The 19,190-nt window shown below is 52.3% G+C and overlaps 1 protein-coding gene and 1 pseudogene across 1 annotated transcript; one reads left to right on the top strand and one right to left on the bottom strand.

Annotated features, from left to right (window-relative positions):
- Window positions 1–175: 175 nt before the first annotated feature.
- On the top strand, window positions 176–4,248 carry tmem242 (transmembrane protein 242). Its single transcript, XM_035617325.2, has 4 exons — window positions 176–356; window positions 2,694–2,794; window positions 3,035–3,172; window positions 3,755–4,248. The coding sequence occupies exons 1-4, from the start codon at window positions 278–280 to the stop codon at window positions 3,860–3,862; spliced, it is 426 nt and encodes a 141-aa protein (XP_035473218.2). The 5' UTR covers window positions 176–277; the 3' UTR covers window positions 3,863–4,248.
- On the bottom strand, window positions 4,079–19,190 carry LOC118289955 (annotated as a pseudogene).

The following is a 19,190-nucleotide window of genomic DNA, read 5'->3' as shown; positions in this document are numbered from 1 at the left end:
AATTGCTTCACACTTGATTCCAAATCGGTATTAAAGCGGAAACTCTGATATCTGATCAGTTTTACGGGACGGTGTGACACCTCCTCGATGTTTCCACCGGAGTGAGCGAGGCGTGGACAATAAACGATCTTTGGTTCAGGATCTCGTTTGACACACACACACACACACACACACACGTGATTATACGTCACTATTTCCTATTTCGACGCGTCGTCCGTCGGTTCCTTGTGAGTGCTTGTTTCTGTCTGGGCGCTTGACGCAGACGGACCGCAGCACCATGGCGGCGGCGGCGGGCGGAGACGCGGCGGTGAACGTGAGAGACGAAGAAGAAGAAAACAAGCGACACTTGTTTCAAGGTGAGAAGCCGCTTCGCTCCGCGGGTCGAACCGGTGTCCGGTCCCCCGGTGTCCGGTCCCCCGGTGTCCGGACCCTCGGCCCCTCGGACCCCCGGTGTCCGGACCCTCGGCCCCTCGGACCCCCGGTGTCCGGTCCCCCGGTGTCCGGACCCTCGGCCCCTCGGTCCCCCGGTGTCCGGACCCTCGGCCCCTCGGACCCCCGGTGTCCGGTCCCCCGGTGTCCGGACCCTCGGACCCTCGGTCCCCCGGTGTCCGGACCCTCGGCCCCTCGGTCCCCCGGTGTCCGGACCCTCGGCCCCTCGGACCCCCGGTGTCCGGTCCCCCGGTGTCCGGACCCTCGGACCCTCGGTCCCCCGGTGTCCGGACCCTCGGCCCCTCGGACCCCCGGTGTCCGGTCCCCCGGTGTCCGGACCCTCGGACCCTCGGACCCCCGGTGTCCGGACCCTCGGACCCTCGGACCCCCGGTGTCCGGACCCTCGGACCCTCGGACCCCCGGTGTCCGGCCCCCGGACCGGGACTCCGTTCACGTCTCGTGCAGTTTAATGTTTCCTGTCTGTGAAGATCTGATTGTGACCGTTTCCTGAAATATTATGACGTCGTGTTCTATTCGGCTTCCAAGTTATTATTTTAAATAGTAAAAAAAAAACTGATGAAAAGGTGTATTTGTTATGGTTTCAGATAATACAATTATATTATTTTTATTTTCTTCTAGTTTATTTATTTAGAGTTATATTGTGTCTACTGGAAAAATAAATATTTGTGAATTGTACTTTTGTAATTGATTTTTTTTAGCCTGACTGAGTGTTTGGGGTCAACGCCGATATCGATATTTGGGAGTAAGAGATTCCCGATACCCATATCGTCATATATATATATATATATATAAATCTGTCAATGAATCCTAAGATGTCGTTATCAAACATTCTACAACCAAAGACATAGAACTTATAATAAACATGTATCTTACATAAAATATAAAAATGAATGCACATTTAAAGGCTCAAATCAGTTGGCCAATAATATCGATCGGGCTCTTAAAATATCCATATGCCACCCGGCAGGGCTGTCCGCTCTCACCTTGGTTGTTCAATATAGCCATTGAGCCACTAGCCATCTGGCTTAGAAACCAGAATGAGTTTGAAGGCATTACTCGCTTTGGTCTAGTCCACAAACTCTCCTTGTATGCTGACGACCTTCTTATTTATTTCAAACCCCACATCCTCCCTCCCCTCAGTTTTGTCAATTCTGGATCAGTTTGGGCACCTATCAGGGTATAAATTGAACATTCAGAAAAGTGAGCTATTTTTTGTTAACAATTTGGCGAGATCACTTCCACAATCCGTAGTTCCTTTTAAAATAGCTGAACAGGGATTTAAGTATTGGGGGTGTTTATTACCAGCTCCTTCAGGTCCTTTTTCAGAAGAACTTTCAGCCGTTATTAGATAAATGCAAGTCGGACTTGTCCAGATGGGCTGCCCTCCCCCTGTCCCTTGCAGGCCGTGTGGATCTTTTTAAGATGGTCATTCTTCCGAAATTTCTGTATCTTTTTCAACACATCCCAATTTGTCTTAATAAATACTTTTTTGTTAATCTCGACCAGCAACTTAACGCCTTTATTTGGCATAATAAACCAGCCCGTATTAAGAAACATATTCATTGAACTTTCTAAACCTGAAGGGGGACTAGCATTGCCAAATTTTCGCCACTACTTTTGGGCCTGCAACAATAATAAACTTCTATACTGGCTCCACGGTGAAGGTGCAGACACCTGTCCACCCTGGGCTCATATTGAGATAACATCTTCTTCCTGCTCTCTGCATTCTACGACTTGCTCACAGCTCCCCATAAGTGCCCATAAGGTCTCACCTAATCCGGCCGTCACAATACAATTCAAATTTGGATCCAGTTCAGGAAGCAGCACGGCTTACATAGGGCTTCGATTCTTGCCCCAGTTTTGAATAATCATGCATTTCTCCCTTCCTGCTCCAACCCTACATTTCGCGCATGGTTGGATAAGGGCCTCAGAACACTTAACGACGTATATGACGAAGGTGCTTTCACGTCCTTTGCATCTATGTCAGATAAATACAGCCTGCGTATTAGCCATAAAAAGCACATTTAATTTATGCCATGGTAAAAAATTTGGCAAAAATAAATGAAAAACTGTAAAAAAACAACAAAAACAACAACCTGTGTTCAACAAACACACAAAGGTCAAAGGGTCATTGAGTGAAGTGACCGACGAGCCTTGATGGAATATTGTTTTCTAATCTGGTGTTGGACAGATGACGCAGGTTCCGTGTCACTCACGTTGTGACCTCACTTCCTGTGTTGCAGGTGCAGCGTTCCTGGCCGCGGTGGCGTCCGCGGGGATGTTGGCAGGATTCAGCTCCACGTTGGCGTTGGCCAAGAAGAAAAGCCCCGACTGGTTCGACAAGGTGCAGCTTGATTCATCGCTTCACTCGACAGGCACAAAGAATCAAACCTGAATGTGTCTGATGTCGTCATCGTTCACAGATCGATTATTGATTGTTGCGTGAAAAATGCTGATTATAACTTCAAGCTCAAGGGTCACGTTCCCCTGCGTTCCATTACACCTTGGAACTTGTAAACGTTCTGCTCCGGTTCCGCTCTGTTTGAGTCCGTGTTGTGTTTTTCTTTCCCGGTCCGGTCGTCAGGGGGTTGTGTCGACGGCGGCGGCCCCGGAGAGCGGAGCGTCTCTCGCCCTCAGAGCTCTGGGCCGCGGCTCCGTGTTCGCCTGCTGCGGCGTCGGTCTGCTCAGCGCCGCCGTGTGGAAACTGCTCGGCGTTCACACGGTAACGTAAACTACTCTTTATTTTAATTATACTGTCTATGAAACACGAGTCCAGAAATAATAAACTTGCATCAAGAAAAAAAGAATTCAATAATTTTCTTATTAAAAGTAACAATGTTCAGGAAACTGAACATTGTTACTAGGAAAATATTTTTTTTAGAATTTAGAAAATACATTTGTTATTCAAAAAAAATTATGGACAGGTAAGAAATCTTATTTTTTTTGCATTTCAAGAATTAATTTGTTTTGAAAAAATTTTAAGTAATTAACAAATTTTTGAAAAACAAAAACGGTGATTGTTTAGAGAAAGTTGAAATGTTTGAAGAAAATTTGATTTGTGAAATTTTTTATAGTTATATTTCAAGTTATGCCGTAAAATTGTCAAATCAAATTAAGACTTGGGAAAAAAGATTTGAAATTTCAAAAATAAAATTGATGTTTTGTGGAAAAGTTGTAAAACTTTGTGTCCGAACTGTACAGAACCTTTTAAAAAGAGAATTCATGAAATTAATTTTAGGTCTCAAATCACTTTGTTCTCATAATAAAATATTTTATAATTATCACTCGTCTTCGTCTCTTCCAGTTGGTGGAGTTCCGACAGAAGATGCAGTCCATCCTCCCGTCCATCCCCAAGTCCGCCGAGGCCGGATCAGAACCTGTGGACTGGGACTCGGTCTTCAAGTCAAAGTGACGTTGACCAATCACACGAGACCAGAGGAAAGATTGTGGGAGGAGACTGGGCAGCTGTTTGTGGTCCTGGTCCTGGTCCAGGTCTGAACTGCAAATTCGAATTTTGTTTCAATTTTCCAGATTATTTTAATCCCGAGTGTCAGAACCACAGGAACAATAACGAGACATCGAGAAATGTTATGAGGGAAAAGTAGCAAAATTGCAAAAACGAGTCGACTGATGGTGAATAAAGTTTATTCAAAAGTCACATCGGTGGAAAACGACCTGCCGACAAGTGTTTGTGTGTGTGTGTACACATCTGATTATCTTATTGATAGTTTGGTTCGTAAGTTTCCTGTCAAACAAATATTTATAAAATTAATATCATTAAAAGACAAAAACAACAAATCCTGAAATGTGAGTTTGAATTTTTTTTTACATGGAAACAGTGAAATGGACGCGACATTGTTTTGGGACGTTTGATCTTCCGTACCCGCGTCTCTCGGCCAATCAGAGCTTAGTTCAGTTCAGACTCAGAGATTTCATATCTGTCGTGTCAGTACAGTCGCCAACAGTCTCTCAAAATCAAATGCACCCTCCCAGAGCAGACTCCGCCTGCTGGAGACAAACTGAAAGTTCAGGTGAGCAGAGGTGACGCCCCCTGCTGGAGCTCACCTGTACATATTTACAGGGGGAGGAGACAGACAACAGGAAGTGACCCTCACCGCCCCACCCTCTTCCTTCCTGCTTCTGTGGTAATAATACTGATGGTAAAAAATAATTCACATAAAAAATAAAAAATAACCCGACACAAAGGAAACTATTGCACCAGAACAAAGTGTTTCCTCCGTCACAATTAAATGACCCCGCCCCCACACAGAAAATATTTTTGTATTAAAATTACTTAAAAATCCCAAATAAACATTTGTGGGCGGAGCCTAGCAGCTTTATAGACTCTGTATATATATATTCATTTTGATGTAAAAACTCTGTCTTCTGTTCTTTAAATAAAAATATAATAGGCGCCAGCTAGTCACCGTGGTGATGTCCGTGTCACGAGCGGCCGATCTTGAACAGCACTTCACACATGATGGACGCCACCGAGGAGTCGATCGCCGCCGCCAGCGTGATGTCCAGCAGCCGGCTCTCGTGCAGAACAAACTCCGTCTGGTTCTCCTTCGCCATGGCGAGCAGCGCCTTGGCGGCGCGGCACATCATATTGACGCTGGGTGGCTCCAGCGGCGCGGCGGCGCGCAGCGCGCCATGTGGAGTCGCCAGGGCCACACCGTCCTCGAGGAAGCTGATCAGAGTTACCAAACTGCCCTTCTGCAGGGCGACGGCCCTCGCCGCCATCGGGTCGCCCTGCACGAGGTGAGACAGGGTGGCCACCGCCATCTCCCGACACACCTGGCTCCTCCTCTCGCCCGTGAGCCGCACCAGCGCGGCCAACAGCTGCTGCTGGCGGCTGAACGGTGGCGTGGCGAGCAGCAGGTCCACGTTGCCGTCCTGGATGCTCAGCTTGCACAGACACTCCAGCACCAGTCTCTGAGGGGTGAGCGACGAGGCGCCGCCAGCCGACCTGAAGGGGTCCTGGGCCTCGGCGGACGGGCAGGTCATCCAGTGCAGCAGCCCGTCCAGGACGGGCAGGCAGATGCTCTCCGGGTACGGCGACAGGTCCAGCCGGCCTGAGACGTTCGCCAGCGTCACCAGCGTGTTTTCCCGGAGCGCCGCCAGGAGGTCCCACCGCCACTCGTCCCGGCCGCAGCCCAGACCGCGCCCCTCCTCTTGGCGCTGGCCGGTGGGTGGCGTCCGTCTCTTGCGGGGGTGGTGGTGGTGCAGCAGCAGCAGCCTGCCCAGGATCAGAAGCAGGCCGGCGTGCCGCGACATGTCGCCGTCGTTGCCGGGGACAAAGGAGAGGCCGCGCACGATGTTGGAGACGCAGACGCAGCGCTTGGCCACAGAGTCCTGCCACGCCGCGGCGACGGACAGCGGGGCCTCGTCCCAGCAGCGAGGCTCGTCCTGCAGTGACCTCTCACCTCTGACCTCCGACTGGGCGCCTGGCAGCAGGATAGAACCACAGAGAAGATCCGCCTAGTTACAGTCTGTGGTATCAAATTATTGGAGAAATCATCAGTAAGTTATTGATTAATCACTGAGACCAGTGTGATTACCTCCTCTCTCTTCGTGTCCTCTCTCCTTCTCCTCGCTCCCCTGCCCGGCCGGGTCCAGGGGGGCGGAGCCTCCTGTGCGAGGTTCAAAGTGCGTCTGGATGTGGGAGGTGGAGTCTCCTCCCCCGGCTTTCCATTGCAGGAGGCCGCCGACAAAGCCGTTGGGTCGACCGAGCTCCGCCCAGCGCTCCTCCACCTCCTCCCACCCCCCCCCCGCTCTCCTCCACCCTGATTGGCAGCCTGTCGTACTTGCTGGCCTGTTGCGGGCGGGGCTCCGGCCGCTCCTCCTCCTTCACAGCTGCTTGACCGTTCTTTGTCTCCTCAGCGTCGATGGCAGCGGCAGTCGGGAGAGGTGGTGAAGTGTCCTCATCCTCCTCTGCTGATTGGCCGTCAGACGCCTTGAGCTCCTCCTCCAGCGGGGTCGTCCAGCCCTCGGCTCTCAACTCGTAGTCATCCAGGATCCCGAAGATCTGGATCAGGCAGCGACGATAGAACTCAACGATGAGCTCCAGGAAACCAGGCAGCTGCAGGAGGAGAGGAAGAGGAGGAGAGGAAGAGGATGAGGAGGAAGGTAGGAGCAGGAGAGGACATAAGGAGAGAAGGATAAAGGGACGGAGAGGAGAGGAAGAGAGAGAAGAGGAGGAGAATGAAGTGATGTACTTGTTAGTTTCCACCACCAGGGGTCAGTGTAGAGTCGTGGTCTCACCTGTGTGAGGCAGAAAGAGTTCACAGTGACGTCGTCGTGCAGCAGGATGTTGATGGTGTCCAGAGCCCACGTGCTCTCTGCTAATAGGCCGGACTTCAGTGACATCATCACTCGCCACGCCTCCGGGGTTCCTGATAAGACCATCCATCACAGAGTTCACGCTTAATACCAACACGTGTGTGTGTGTGTGTGTGTGTGTGTGTGTGTGTGTGTGTGTGTGTGTGTGTGTGTGTGTGTGTGTGTGTGTGTGTGTGTGTGTGTGTGTGTGTGTGTGTGTGTGTGTGTGTGTGTGTGTGAGTGAGTGAGTGAGTGACCTGTGTCCTTGGCGGTGAAGCGGCGTCGCGGCCTCAGTATGGGGGCGGTGGCCTCCACAGAGCCGATGGGGAAGCTGACCTCTCTGTCGATGAGGGGGAGGGGCTTCTTCACAGAGGGCAGGTGGGCGGGGCCATTAGGGCTCAGGGAGCCCCCCATTGGCCGGGGGAAGGAGGAGGGGCTGTGGGAGCGGGTCACATGGTTAGGGGCAGTGGGCGTTGCCTGGAAGCTGGAGGGGGGGTGTCTGGATGGCATGGGGGGCATTGATGATGATGAGGAGGAGGAAGAGTGGGGGGAGTAGGGCGGCTGGCGCTGGCCTAGATGACTGGGGGGCCACTGGCTGTCCGGGGGGGCCATGCCATCCCGGTCGTCCCCTCGGGTCACGCCGGGGTAGGGGGGCCCCTGGCCCTGCCGGCTGTACGTGTAGCCCACGTCTGTCCTGGGGGGCCACACGTTGCCCTGCTGCCCCTTCCCGGGGCCCCCGGGCACCGACGGTGGCCCTGAGCCCGTCATGCCGTGGTGCGGGGGCCCCCGGCTATATGGATACGGGTAGTGGCCCTGGACCAGCCTCCGCTCAGGGCCCAGGTGGGCGGAGCCGAACATGTCGGGCTGCTGCACGGCAAGCCCCTCCCCCTCGTGGCGCTTCGAGGGAGGAAACATCCCTGCGATCGGACGCTTGTGGCCCTGAAACCCACCAAGAGAAGGGTCACAGGGGTCACACAGGTCACAGGTCACATTTAACATTTGTTTCTGAAATTTCTGTTTTGTTTTCAAGGCCAAATCCATTTTCTTTCTCATGAAACACGTTTTTGTTGCTGCCGTTTGTACATTTTGCCGTGACCTCTGACCTCACCTGCTGCTGAGGGTACAGGGGCTGATGGGAAGTGTAGGCCGGCCCGTGAGGATACTGCTGCCCTGGCCTGAGGACCGACAGACCATCCAGTCAAACTCGGTTTACAGAGCAAATCGGACCTTAAGAAGCAGACAAACCTCTCACCTCTGGGGGGCGTGTCTGTCTGCCTCATTTCCAGTCTGACCACCGGGGGGCGTCAGGCCTCCGTCCGGCCGCATCACATGATCCGGCCTGCGGGACACAAACACACGCTGGTTCTAACAAACATCACTGCCAAACGTTGTAAAAGTTCTGAACAGTTACATGACCTGTCTCACGGTCCGCAGTGTGACATCACTTTGTCAATCAAATATCAGAGGTGACTTTCAGTTTACCTCCTCTCATATCCAGGGCCGTAGGGGTACTGGGGTCTGGGGCCCATCCCCACCGGGGGCCCGCGGAGGAACATGTCCTGCGTGGCACCGCCGGGGACCTGACCGGTACGGAAGACCTCGCCGGGCCCCGGACCTGGAGAGCGACAGGTTAAGTTCAGCTGATAACTCTGAACTCCACCGACACATTTCATATTTCATCAGACAACAACTGGTCAACGTGAGACCGACGGCAAGGCGGTTCAGGTTCTGACCACCAGGGGGCAGCAGAGGACGATCACGTCAGTCTGGAGCGGCTCACAGAACCAGATGTTCTGAACCACGAGGCCTGTTCTCTTGTCACCGAGGTAAATCACCACGGCAACTGATGCTGAACCTCTATCCTGATATCAAAGCCCGTCACCAGTCAAACTACCGACCAATCAGATCACTGGAAAACCAGCGTCATTGTTCTACAGGATCCTGACGGGGACAAAAGATGTTTATAGACGATGTGTCACCCTGGTTTTAAAACACAGACTCATTCATATTAGAGCTTCATCTGATTCTCGTGACCATCAACAGATACTTTGTTTTATCAGAACTATGATCCACACTCTGATAAATATGAGCAGTTCAGTGTGATTGAGGACATCACACATTAACAGTCCGACGTCACTTCAGCTTCTCTTCATCAGTTTGATCATTGTCAGACTTTAAATTTCTTAAAAAAAATTAGTTTCTATTTTAGTGGTTTCAATTATTTGTCATCTAACTTTGTATAAAGTCGCTTAATTCAAACTGATCTTCAGGGTTCTTTATGCATCATATCAAAAACCTAATTTATTATTTATTCTGACAAAGTCGCTTGCAACGACTCCGCATCTTCCACATTCTCACCTGTCCTCGCTCCTACGTACAGATCTTTGTTGGCGTCGTACTGCGTCCTCATCATCGCGGGGCCCGTCGGACCTCCTCCCTGCTGGTAGGGGGCGCCACCGGGTCCCGGGCCTCGCTTGCCGTGGAAGGCCGGGTCGCTGCCGTCAGAGAACGGGTCCAGGATGCTCACTCCGCCCATGGTCCTGAGGGAGGAGGCACAGTGGATGGTGAGGACGGTGGTTACGTCGACCGTCTGTAGTTTCTGAATCGAGTTATCTGTTATTTAGCCGACCAACTGTCAGAAATTCAGAAAATGTCAGTCAGGTCCTCCGAGTCCGAGGGGACGTTTGTTATGATATAAAACAGAGAAAAGCAAAAAAAATCTGGATATTTGAAGCTTAAATTCTTTTTCCCTTTGAAAAAAAACCCCATTTGATATGATAAATAATATAATTCTATATATCATATAATATAGTGATTTCATCTCCATTAGTTTACAAATGTAACTAAACGTCCTTCAGTTCAAAAACACAAGGATCTTATCACATATATTTGCTCGAGACGAGTAAAACAACTTCATCGCTGTCGCATGTGTCCAGTTAAATAAAACTCTTCTCCATATCCGACATCCATCAGTGTCGACTGAGGCGCAGAAGACGTTCAGCTTCATGTCTCCGTCTCGTCCGATAAAGAGTCAGCGGACTTTTGAGACTGATGACGTCATCGTCAGTAAAACTAGCTTCACACATTCAACAGAACAAAACCTGATGAATTCAATTCAATTCACGTCTCGTCACGCTCGGTGAGTAACTCCACAATGGACCATTTCAGTTTCCGTCCCCCACCTGTTCCCGGGCTGGGGGCCCGTCTGGCCGTGCGGGGTCGGGGGCCTCAGGTCTCCGGGGCCCTCGGTCAGGGAGCTGCTGCTGCCGCCGGACTGGGGGGTGTGGGGGCCCTGCAGGGAGCCCGAGTGGGCTGCAGAGACACAGACCAGACAGAGAAGGGTCACGTGACGTCACGTCAGCACAACTGTCAATCAGAGGAGAATGTCCCGTGTTTTAATATAACACGTGGGACCACCTCTGTTTAGGTGACTCGTGAGGACCAACAGGAAAACCAACAACAACAAGGATCCAGCAGAAACTGTAGCACATGAACTTCTGTTCACCTGTGGGTCCACATTCAAACATATCTTGTTTAACAAACCTGCGTATTAAACGTTAATGAAGGTGTTTTTACTCATTGTGGGGTCCACATTAATACACAGAACCTTCCGGGCAGAGGAGGCGCCGCAGCAGGTAGAACCGCTGACTCTCACCTGGGGAGGGAGGCTGGATGAGCGACGCAGGTTTCTTGGCGTGGGGGACGGGCCCCGGGGCCTCGGGCGGAGGCTCCTCCCCGCGCTCCACCTTGCACTCGTAGGCGAACAGGTGCTGGATGTACTGCTTCTTCAGGGAGCCGGCCGAGCTGCTGGACGTGCCCACGTTCAGCAGGGACGACAACTCCCTCCACTTCTTCTTCTTGTTCACCTGAGTGGACAAAGAGAAAACAGGCCGACGCTCTGAATTAATCCAGATTCAAACTTAAGTAGAGCTGCAACAGTTCATGGATCAGTAATCGACTACTAAATGAATCGCCAACTATTTTGATAATCGATTAATAGGTACAAATAGTTTTACGGAGAAAAAAGTCAAAATTCTCTGATTTCAGCTTCTTACAAGTGAATATGTTCTGGTTTCTCTGCTCCTCTGTGACAGTGAACTGAAGATCTTTGATGTGTGAACAAAACTAAACATCTTCTTGAGCTTTTGGGAAACACGATCAACATTTTCACCATTTTATGAACCAAACAACTAATCGATTGATCAAGAAATAATCTACAGATTAAATAGATTATGAAAATAATCATTAGTTGTAGCTCTGAACTGAAGGTCTGATTAGATGCAGAATGAAATTTAGAAATGTTTTAGTATAAACTTGTTCGGGTTAGTCTGTTGTTGTTTATTGCTCTGTATTTATGATTGGTCTGTTATTATCTTTCATTAATTGTACATGTAAGGTTTCCATTACGGTGGCCAAGCGAGGCCGGTGTGCAACACCTCCGCAGGTAGAAGAAGAACTAGATGAAGGAGGTGAAGAAGGAAGTTGAGTGGTGGTCTCACCATGGCCAAGCCTCCGATCTCTCTGACGGTCAGGTAGAGTTTGCACAGGTCCAGCGGCTTCTTTCCGACGGCGGGCAGGTTCTGGACCGGCGTCCCCCTCTCCTCCATGAAGGACAGGTAGCGGTCGACCCACAGCCTCCTCTCCGGCTCGGAGCCCAGCTCGTACAGCCGGCCGATGTCCTCGCTGGTCATGGAGGTCACGCTGGGCTTCTGCAGACAAGTGGTTGGAAATGGTTACTGTAGTTTTCTGTCAAACTTCCAAACTACGAAACCCAGATGAACTAATGTCAGGTGTCATGAGCAGTGAGCTGCTGACGAAGACGAAGGATGCACCTTCGGTTTGGGCGTTTCGCTGACAGGGCCGACGCCCTCTTTGCTGAGCTCAACCCTTTGCTTGGCATGTGGATGAGCAGCCGTCCCTTCTGTCGGCGTCGTCATGGGACCTGGAAGACAGAAGACCACGCTGTGATTCAATATCCTAAAACCTAGCTGTCGTCAAAATAAGCTCCAACAGGCATCGGACTGGACGGTCCTACCTGAGGGCGGGGTGCCGTAGGGGGTCGTCCTCTCAGCGTTACTGCTGTAGGGACCTGCGGGAGGTCCAGGGCCTCCGGGGCCCCGTCCTCCCAGCGGGGCTGTGTCCAGGTAGCTGCTCTGACTGGACGCCACAGAGGAACAAGGGGTTTCAACAATTAGTAGGAAGTGACGTCAGACCGACGAGGTCACGACTCACATACCATCAAACCTTCTGAAGTTATAGATTTATAGATCCCCGTGGATCATTGACGATTTTCTGATTCTGAATTCGGCTGAAGAGATCGAGGACCACATAACAACTACACGAGAGATGCCGTGATTCTGTATCTGTCAAGACTCTGGTACCAAACCTACCCATAATGCTCAGCGGGGCTCTGCGCTGCATTGGCCAGTGGCTCGGAGTGGAGAGGAGGGTGAGGAAGAGGAGGAGGATGGTGGTGGTGGTGGGGGTGAAGATGGTGGGAGGGGTGAAGAGGAGCGAGGGCGGGTGGACTTCCAGGCCAGGACTTGTTGTGACAGACGGGCGAGCGGGAGAAGGGCCTGGAGGGACGGAGGCAACAGAAACTTTGATTTGGTCCAAACTGTCGATGGTCGGCAGCTGAAGATCCTGAGACACAAACCTCTGAGGTTTTCATGTCAGAGTGATTCCACGAGGAAGGAAACACTGGATGGAACAGAACTCTGCTTGGAAGTCGATTCCACGCAGCGTCTGTCAGGACTCACCTGCTCTGAGCGGCGGCGGTGGCTGAGGGGTTGGCGTTGGGCCCTGGGGGCCTCGTGCCCTGACCAGCGGGCTGAGGCATGCCCGGGGAGGTAGGGGCCGTGGCGTTCCCTCCGGCGGGGTAGGGTCGCCCCCCGGTGCCGGGCCCGGGCCCGCGACCTGCTGGCGTGGAGGGGCCCTGACCGTGCATGGGACTGCTCGCATTCGACCCCAAGCTGTTGGCTAAGCCGGGGCCGCTGTAGTTGGCACTGGGGGCTCCGCCATAGTTGTGGGGTCGGGGGAAGTTACCTGAGGAAGCAGAGAGGAGGCGAGGCGTCAGACAGGAAGTCTCACAACTTGTTTTTAAAAACACCTACCGTCTGCGGTTGAGCAGATTGTACCTGGGGGGCCATACTGGCCGTACGAGCTGCCCTGCTGGTAGGAGCCGTGGTGCACGGGGCCCCCCGGTGCAGGGTGAGGGGACATGGGTGGAGCTGACTGCTGGGGGACGAAGTGAGGCCCCGAGGTGCTGCGCTGCACGGAGCCGAGGATACCTGGAGACAAAGACAAGTGAGGAGCGGAGACGAGAATCTCTCTGAATCTCTCTCTCTCTCTCTCTCTCTCTCTCTCTCTCTCTCTCTCTCTCTCTCTCTCTCTCTCTCTCTCTCTCTCTCTCTCTCTCTCTCTCTCTCTCTCTCTCTCTCTCTCTCTCTCTCTCTCTCTCTCTCTCTCTCTCTCTCTCTCTCTCTCTCTCTCTCTCTCTCTCTCTCTCTCACACACACACACACACACACACACACACACACACACACACACACACACACACACACACACACACACACACACACACACACACACACACACACACACACACACACACACACACACACACACACACACACACACACACACACACGGTGTGTTACCTCTGTCTGGTGTCATGGCTGACTGGGAGGAGTCTGATCCAGGGGGACGTGAGGAGGACACAGAACAGACGGTTGGTGTCACAGGATCAAGATGTGATATTAAAGTCATAACATTAAGTTTGCTGGTCAAACTCATATTTAAGGGGCGTGTCTCTTTAAACATAAAAGATCATCAGAACAAATCCAACTTTTTAAAAAAAATATGAATAATCTCATAATGAGATTCAGATTAAATATGAAGAAACTCAAACCAACTTTTCCATAATGACTTATTTTAAAGACTGAATCACATCCTCCTCCTCCTCATCCTACCTGGTCCGCTGCTGGCGGGGGACATTGGTCCGGATCGTGATTGGCCGCTGGACCCGGCGGGGGATAGCGAGGGGGAGGGGGAGGGTCCGGTGCGAGCTGACACGTGGGAGGAGAACGGAGAGCGGGACGGAGTGCCCTGGTCGCCCTGAGTGCTGCCGGACCCCGACGCCCCTGAACTCACCACCGCCTCGGTGCCGGTGGGCAAGTCGTCAATGGAGCCGGAGAGATCCTGAAACATCGGAGACGCTGGTCAGCGACGGGGGGCTTTCACCGCAGGGAACAGTTCGCAGTTCGAATCATTTTGCAGAGACGTTGTGAGAACGTGAGGCTGTGGACGCAGCCTCAGGTGAACTCACACCTTTTTGTTTCCGGTGGCAACAGGGGGTTTGTTTGTTTTACACCAACTAGATCAGGTCTAAGTGAAGCGTCTCCACTCGCCTCGAAACCGGCGGTTTGATCCTCGTCCGGCGGAGATGAGGTGTAACTCTGACATCTGGATTTCAGACATGTTAACTCTCGAAGGTGAAACGAGGGAAGGAAGGAGAGAAAAGAGGAGACAGTGAGTCGAGGAGGAGGGACGAAAAAGAGGGATGGAAATAAGAAAAGAGAAGAAGAAGAAGAAGAAGTGAACAGAGGAAACCAGAGAAAGGAACAAGGGAAGAGGAGGGAAACGCTGCACTAAAATCTCCCATCTGCCCCAGGGCTCTGGACCAGCCAATCACAGTCCAATCCCTCCTCCCCGTGCCAACAGCTCAGCCAATCAGCTGCTGCCCCCACACACACAGTGTAATTATAAAGAGCGAGTTCCTCTGCAGCCTCGCTCAACCTTCTCCTCCTCTTTTATCTCCTCCTCCTTTACCTTCCAACTCCTTCCTCTACCTTCTCTTTCCTCCCTCGTTCAGTTCCTTGCCTCTTTCCTTCCTTCCTCCTCGGTTTCTTCTTATTACCTCATCTCATCTCTCTCCTCCTCACTTTCATATCTACTCTCCACTTGTATCCTCACCTCTTTTCCTTGTCCTCTTTTCTCCCTTCTACCTCTCATCTTTCCTTCATCCCTTCCTCCGCCTCTTCTCCTCACACCAGATAATCAAACTCTGCAGAGCTTCGTAGAGAATCGTAATGTTTTTAAGATTCATTTATAACTAAAGTCTGAACTGAATCTGAGGTGAAGTCATAAACTTTCCTTCCTGCAACAGAGCCCGTCTCCCCTCCGCCTGTTGCCATGGTTACTGCATCAGCACCCCCCAACTTCAAAAGGAGGCACCGAGAGAGAAGGAGAGGACGAGAGAGAGAGAGAGGGAGAGAGGAAAAGGGAGAAAGAGGAAATAATAAAGCTGAAGTTGTGGAGACGTAATCAGTCCGTCCTCGTTCACCATCTCCACAAACCTCTGGTAATCGTTCCGCTAACGTCCCCGATATTCCCATATATCCCTGACGAACAATCGCCACGCAACAAACTGTAGAATTAAAATGTCAACACCGAGCCGTCGGAGGGTCGTCACCCTGGACGCAGTTTTTACTCAAGGTCCGTTTTCACCGGACGAACAAACTAAAGATGAAACTTTCTCCTTCTGTGAAAACAGACAGAGATGAACACGTGTCCGTGACTCACCGGCAGGCTGGACGGTCTGTCCTGTTGGCTCAGACTCAGCTCCTCATGGTTTGGTTTCCCAGGAGTCATGGCGGCAGCATGGCCGCGGCCCCCGAACGCCTCATGTGGAACCTCCTTCATCGGGACAGGACAGGACAGGATGGGGGGGGGGGGATTATTGTGAAAAACATCTGCATGTAGTCTGTGGATTTGAGGAGAGTGAGGAGGTGACGCAGCAGGAAGCAGACAACGAGTTGTCGTTGCGGTCGTTACCTGTTGTGGCAGTGGGCGGGGCTGCATGTATGGCGGCTGGCTGGGGGCGGCGGGCTGCTGCTGCGGGGGGCTGAAGAACGGAGGCTGACCGGGCTGACGGTAACCGCCCATGTTCTGGTTTTGGTTCTGCTGCTGGACGTACTGAGAACTCATCTGAGGAGACACCGAAACACAAACCTCAGTAAAACCAACGGCGGTTTGTTCTTTGTTTTGTTATGAGGAGTCACAGGAGAATCACATGACGACGGAAGCTACGAACACGAGCATGTTATGATTTTACACACATTCCTCCTGATGTCACGTCAGCAGCCTGAGGTCACGGTGGGGGGGGGTTTCACAGCAGTGAAGTTTTTTAAATACATATCAACATGTCACAATACTGTTGGATTTATTTTCCTGAGGTCCATTGTCATGGCGCCCTGGGTTGAAGTGGATCAATGTGTGTTTTTCCGATTCCAAAGACATTCTCAAAGACACGGAATTTTGCGTGGGTCACACCTCTGACTTTTAATACAGAAGGTCGGGGGCCCTTCATGCTATCTGCCTACCTCTGATATGACATATGATGGTCACAGGTGAGAGGAAGTGCAAAGAAAAAAAGTGATGGAGACACTGAACGCATCATGAGATACAAAAGATGGACAGAGCAGCTCCTACCTGTTGCTGTGGGAACTGCATCCCTCCCATCCCCATTTGCCCCCTGCCGGGCATCGCAATGGGGTATCTGTGGGGGGAGGGGGGGCCATAAGGCTGTCCGGGGTACGGCGCCCCCTGCTGCTGCTGCTGGGGGTACGGGTTGTTGCTGACACCGTAGAGCTGAGAGCGCTTCATCGCCATCGGGTCCATAGGCAGCACCTGAACAACAGAGGTGATTGGATCAGATATCTCAACGGCGTTTGTTCGTTCGTTTGAGGATGGAACATGGAGCAACATGTCAACCAGACATTTTGATTTAAAACTAGGGACCAGATACAAGTACAAGTACTTACATTTAGCTACTTGAAGATACCGAGTACAAATAGTACCTGCTCCTACTTGAAAATAAGACATTATTATTATAAGACACAATTATTGGAGTCACAACTTCCATGTGCTGAAAAGCCGGTGGGAAAATGACACTTCCTGTTTCCAAACGTGGGCTGGTCGGTCAGTTTCAGTTCAGACGCTGTGAACAAACATGGACGATGTGACGGCTCCTCTAATGTGAAGCCAAATCCTCCTGGTCGCCCCCTGGTGTCTGGCTGCAGTACATGTGAGGTCGTTCTTATCACTGATGTTTTTCACTGTTTATGTTTCTGATCACTTTGCTTTATTTCAGTTTATTTCATGACATCTAAACTGAGGTTGAGACGTCGTGATTGACAGCTGACACTGACTCGGGATTGGCCGAGAGCGTGTGTGTGGGCGGGGCGCCTCGTGCTAGCTACAGAAGGAGGAAGTGGAGACGTCACGTGTGGTCATCTTTATTCACAGTTTGATGACGACATCTCCGCTTCTGCGTGAGTTAAATACGAACAAACGATCAACACATGATTAATAGATAATAAAAGTAATAATTATTTGTCACAAACAGCCTCCAGCTCTGGTCGGGGGGGGGGGGGGGGGGGGCTGCAGCTGGAGGAGCCCCAGTGTTGTGCCGGTGGTAACGGGCACATGGCTACTCTGCATGTGTGAAGGTCAGCGGGGCTTCCGTCGCCCCGATGGGGCCCCGATGGGCTCCGAGCCAACAGAGCTCAGGCCGGATCAGACGCTGCGGGGAGCGGCCTCAGCAGCAGCAGCTTCTGCCGCGGACACTACTCCTCCTCAGGGGAGACGAGCAGCAGGCGTCAGCTGCCATTACCAGACCTCCGTGACCCCGGAGCTAAGTGACACGACACAACCGCGGGTTGTTCCCCGCCACAGCGCGCAGTCAGCGGCGTGACTACACGCGCGCGCGCACAAACACACACACACACACGCACGCACAACCTCTGCGGGCCTGTGAGGCTCGGCTCGGCTAACAACATGCTAAAGTTAGCTTAGCATAGCAAGCTAAAATCGGAGTCACCTTGGACACGGAACCAAAATCCCAGGACTTTACTAACTGCTCGTGACTCGTGGTGGTTGATTATTAATATTTCCGTTACAACTTAATCAAAGACGAGGGTTCAGTCGAACATTACTCACAGCGAGAGTCAGACTGGAAAAACGACGAAATACAGTAAAAGAAAGGAGCTCAGCGGCTACTCGCCGTGAGCTATTTTGGTTTAGCATAGCAGCTAACTAGCAGTTTAGTTCCTATGCTAGCAGTTAGCTATGTGGGCTAGGATAGCAGTTAACTAGCAGGTTAGCTCCTATGCTAGCAGTTAGCTATGTGGGCTAGGATAGCAGTTAACTAGCAGGTCTAGCCGGAACCAGAGGACCGTCTCCGATTATCTCAACAACACCGGCGTCTGGGTGTGACCCACCTGGGACCTGCCGCCGCCCTGCCCGCTGTTCCCCGGACTCATGGCCGGGTGGCTCCTCTGCTGTCCTCCCCAGCCGTGAGCGGCCGAGCCGAACCGGAAGCCCGTGTCTTTAGCCGGGTCCATGCTCGGCGGCTGCTGCTGTGCAGCGAACCCGTGATAGTCCGTTTGTCCGCCTCCGTACCCCCGCAGCACCGGGCTCGGAGACGACAACAACTGGTTCAAAGTCGGCGTAGCTCCGGAGGGGTGCTGCGGTGGCCCCTGTCCGGGGAACCGCTGGAATCCTCCGCCGTTGCCCGGGCCCAGCAGGCTGTTCCCCGGGCGCGAGGGGCTCATCATGCCCCCGTATCCACTCGTCCCGTAGCCGGGGCGGCAGTTCTGGTAGTGGTTGTAGGGGCTGTGGTGGTTGTAGCCTCCGTGGGAGTGGTGAACCTGGTCCATGGTGCCGTGTGCCGAGAGCGCCGCTCTCACCCCCGTCCCTGCGCTTTGTTGTCCGCCATGTTGATCGAGGCTGGGCCCTCCTCCATTCCCACAATAATGATTAGACTCGGAGCTGGTCCCACTCGGAGGAGGGTGGTTGTTGCTGTCAGGTCCCAGGCTGGCATCCATCCGCTCCTCCTCCTCCTCCTCCTCCTCCTCACTCCCGATCAGGTGCTGCTGACGGCGCTGCGCTGCTCGGCTGGTCTCCACCCGGAGGAGGAGGAGGAGGAGGGTTTCTGCCCCTTCATGATGTCGTCTGGTCCCGCTGGATGTTGTTGTTGTTGTTGTTGTTGTTGTTGTTGTTGTGGGTTTGCTGCTGGTGCTGCTGCTGGACGAAGTGTCTGACTGGCGGAGGTGTGTGGTGGGATGATGATGATGATGATGATGGAGGAGGAGGAGGAGGTCCAACATCAGCAGCCCAGGTGTTTCTCTTTACGACCCGGGCCTTATGGACTCCAGCTGATGTGCAGCTCAAGCAGAACCGCCTGTTCTCCGGTTTTGAAGATGGGACTCACCGTCTTATTCCGGGGTTGATGCCATGGTCCGGTGCACGTGTCCCAGGTGGTCACCCCCCGTCACCCCCGTCACATCTGACAGATTCATATTCCTGACATGCAACACTTTCTTTGCGTCACCGGTTCCTTTGTCTTGTACCAA

The sequence above is a fragment of the Scophthalmus maximus genome, chromosome 18, assembly GCF_022379125.1.
Source record: "Scophthalmus maximus strain ysfricsl-2021 chromosome 18, ASM2237912v1, whole genome shotgun sequence".
Lineage (NCBI taxonomy): Eukaryota > Metazoa > Chordata > Actinopteri > Pleuronectiformes > Scophthalmidae > Scophthalmus > Scophthalmus maximus.
Note: the sequence above shows the minus strand (reverse complement) of the source record. Positions and strands in the feature narration are given on the sequence as shown.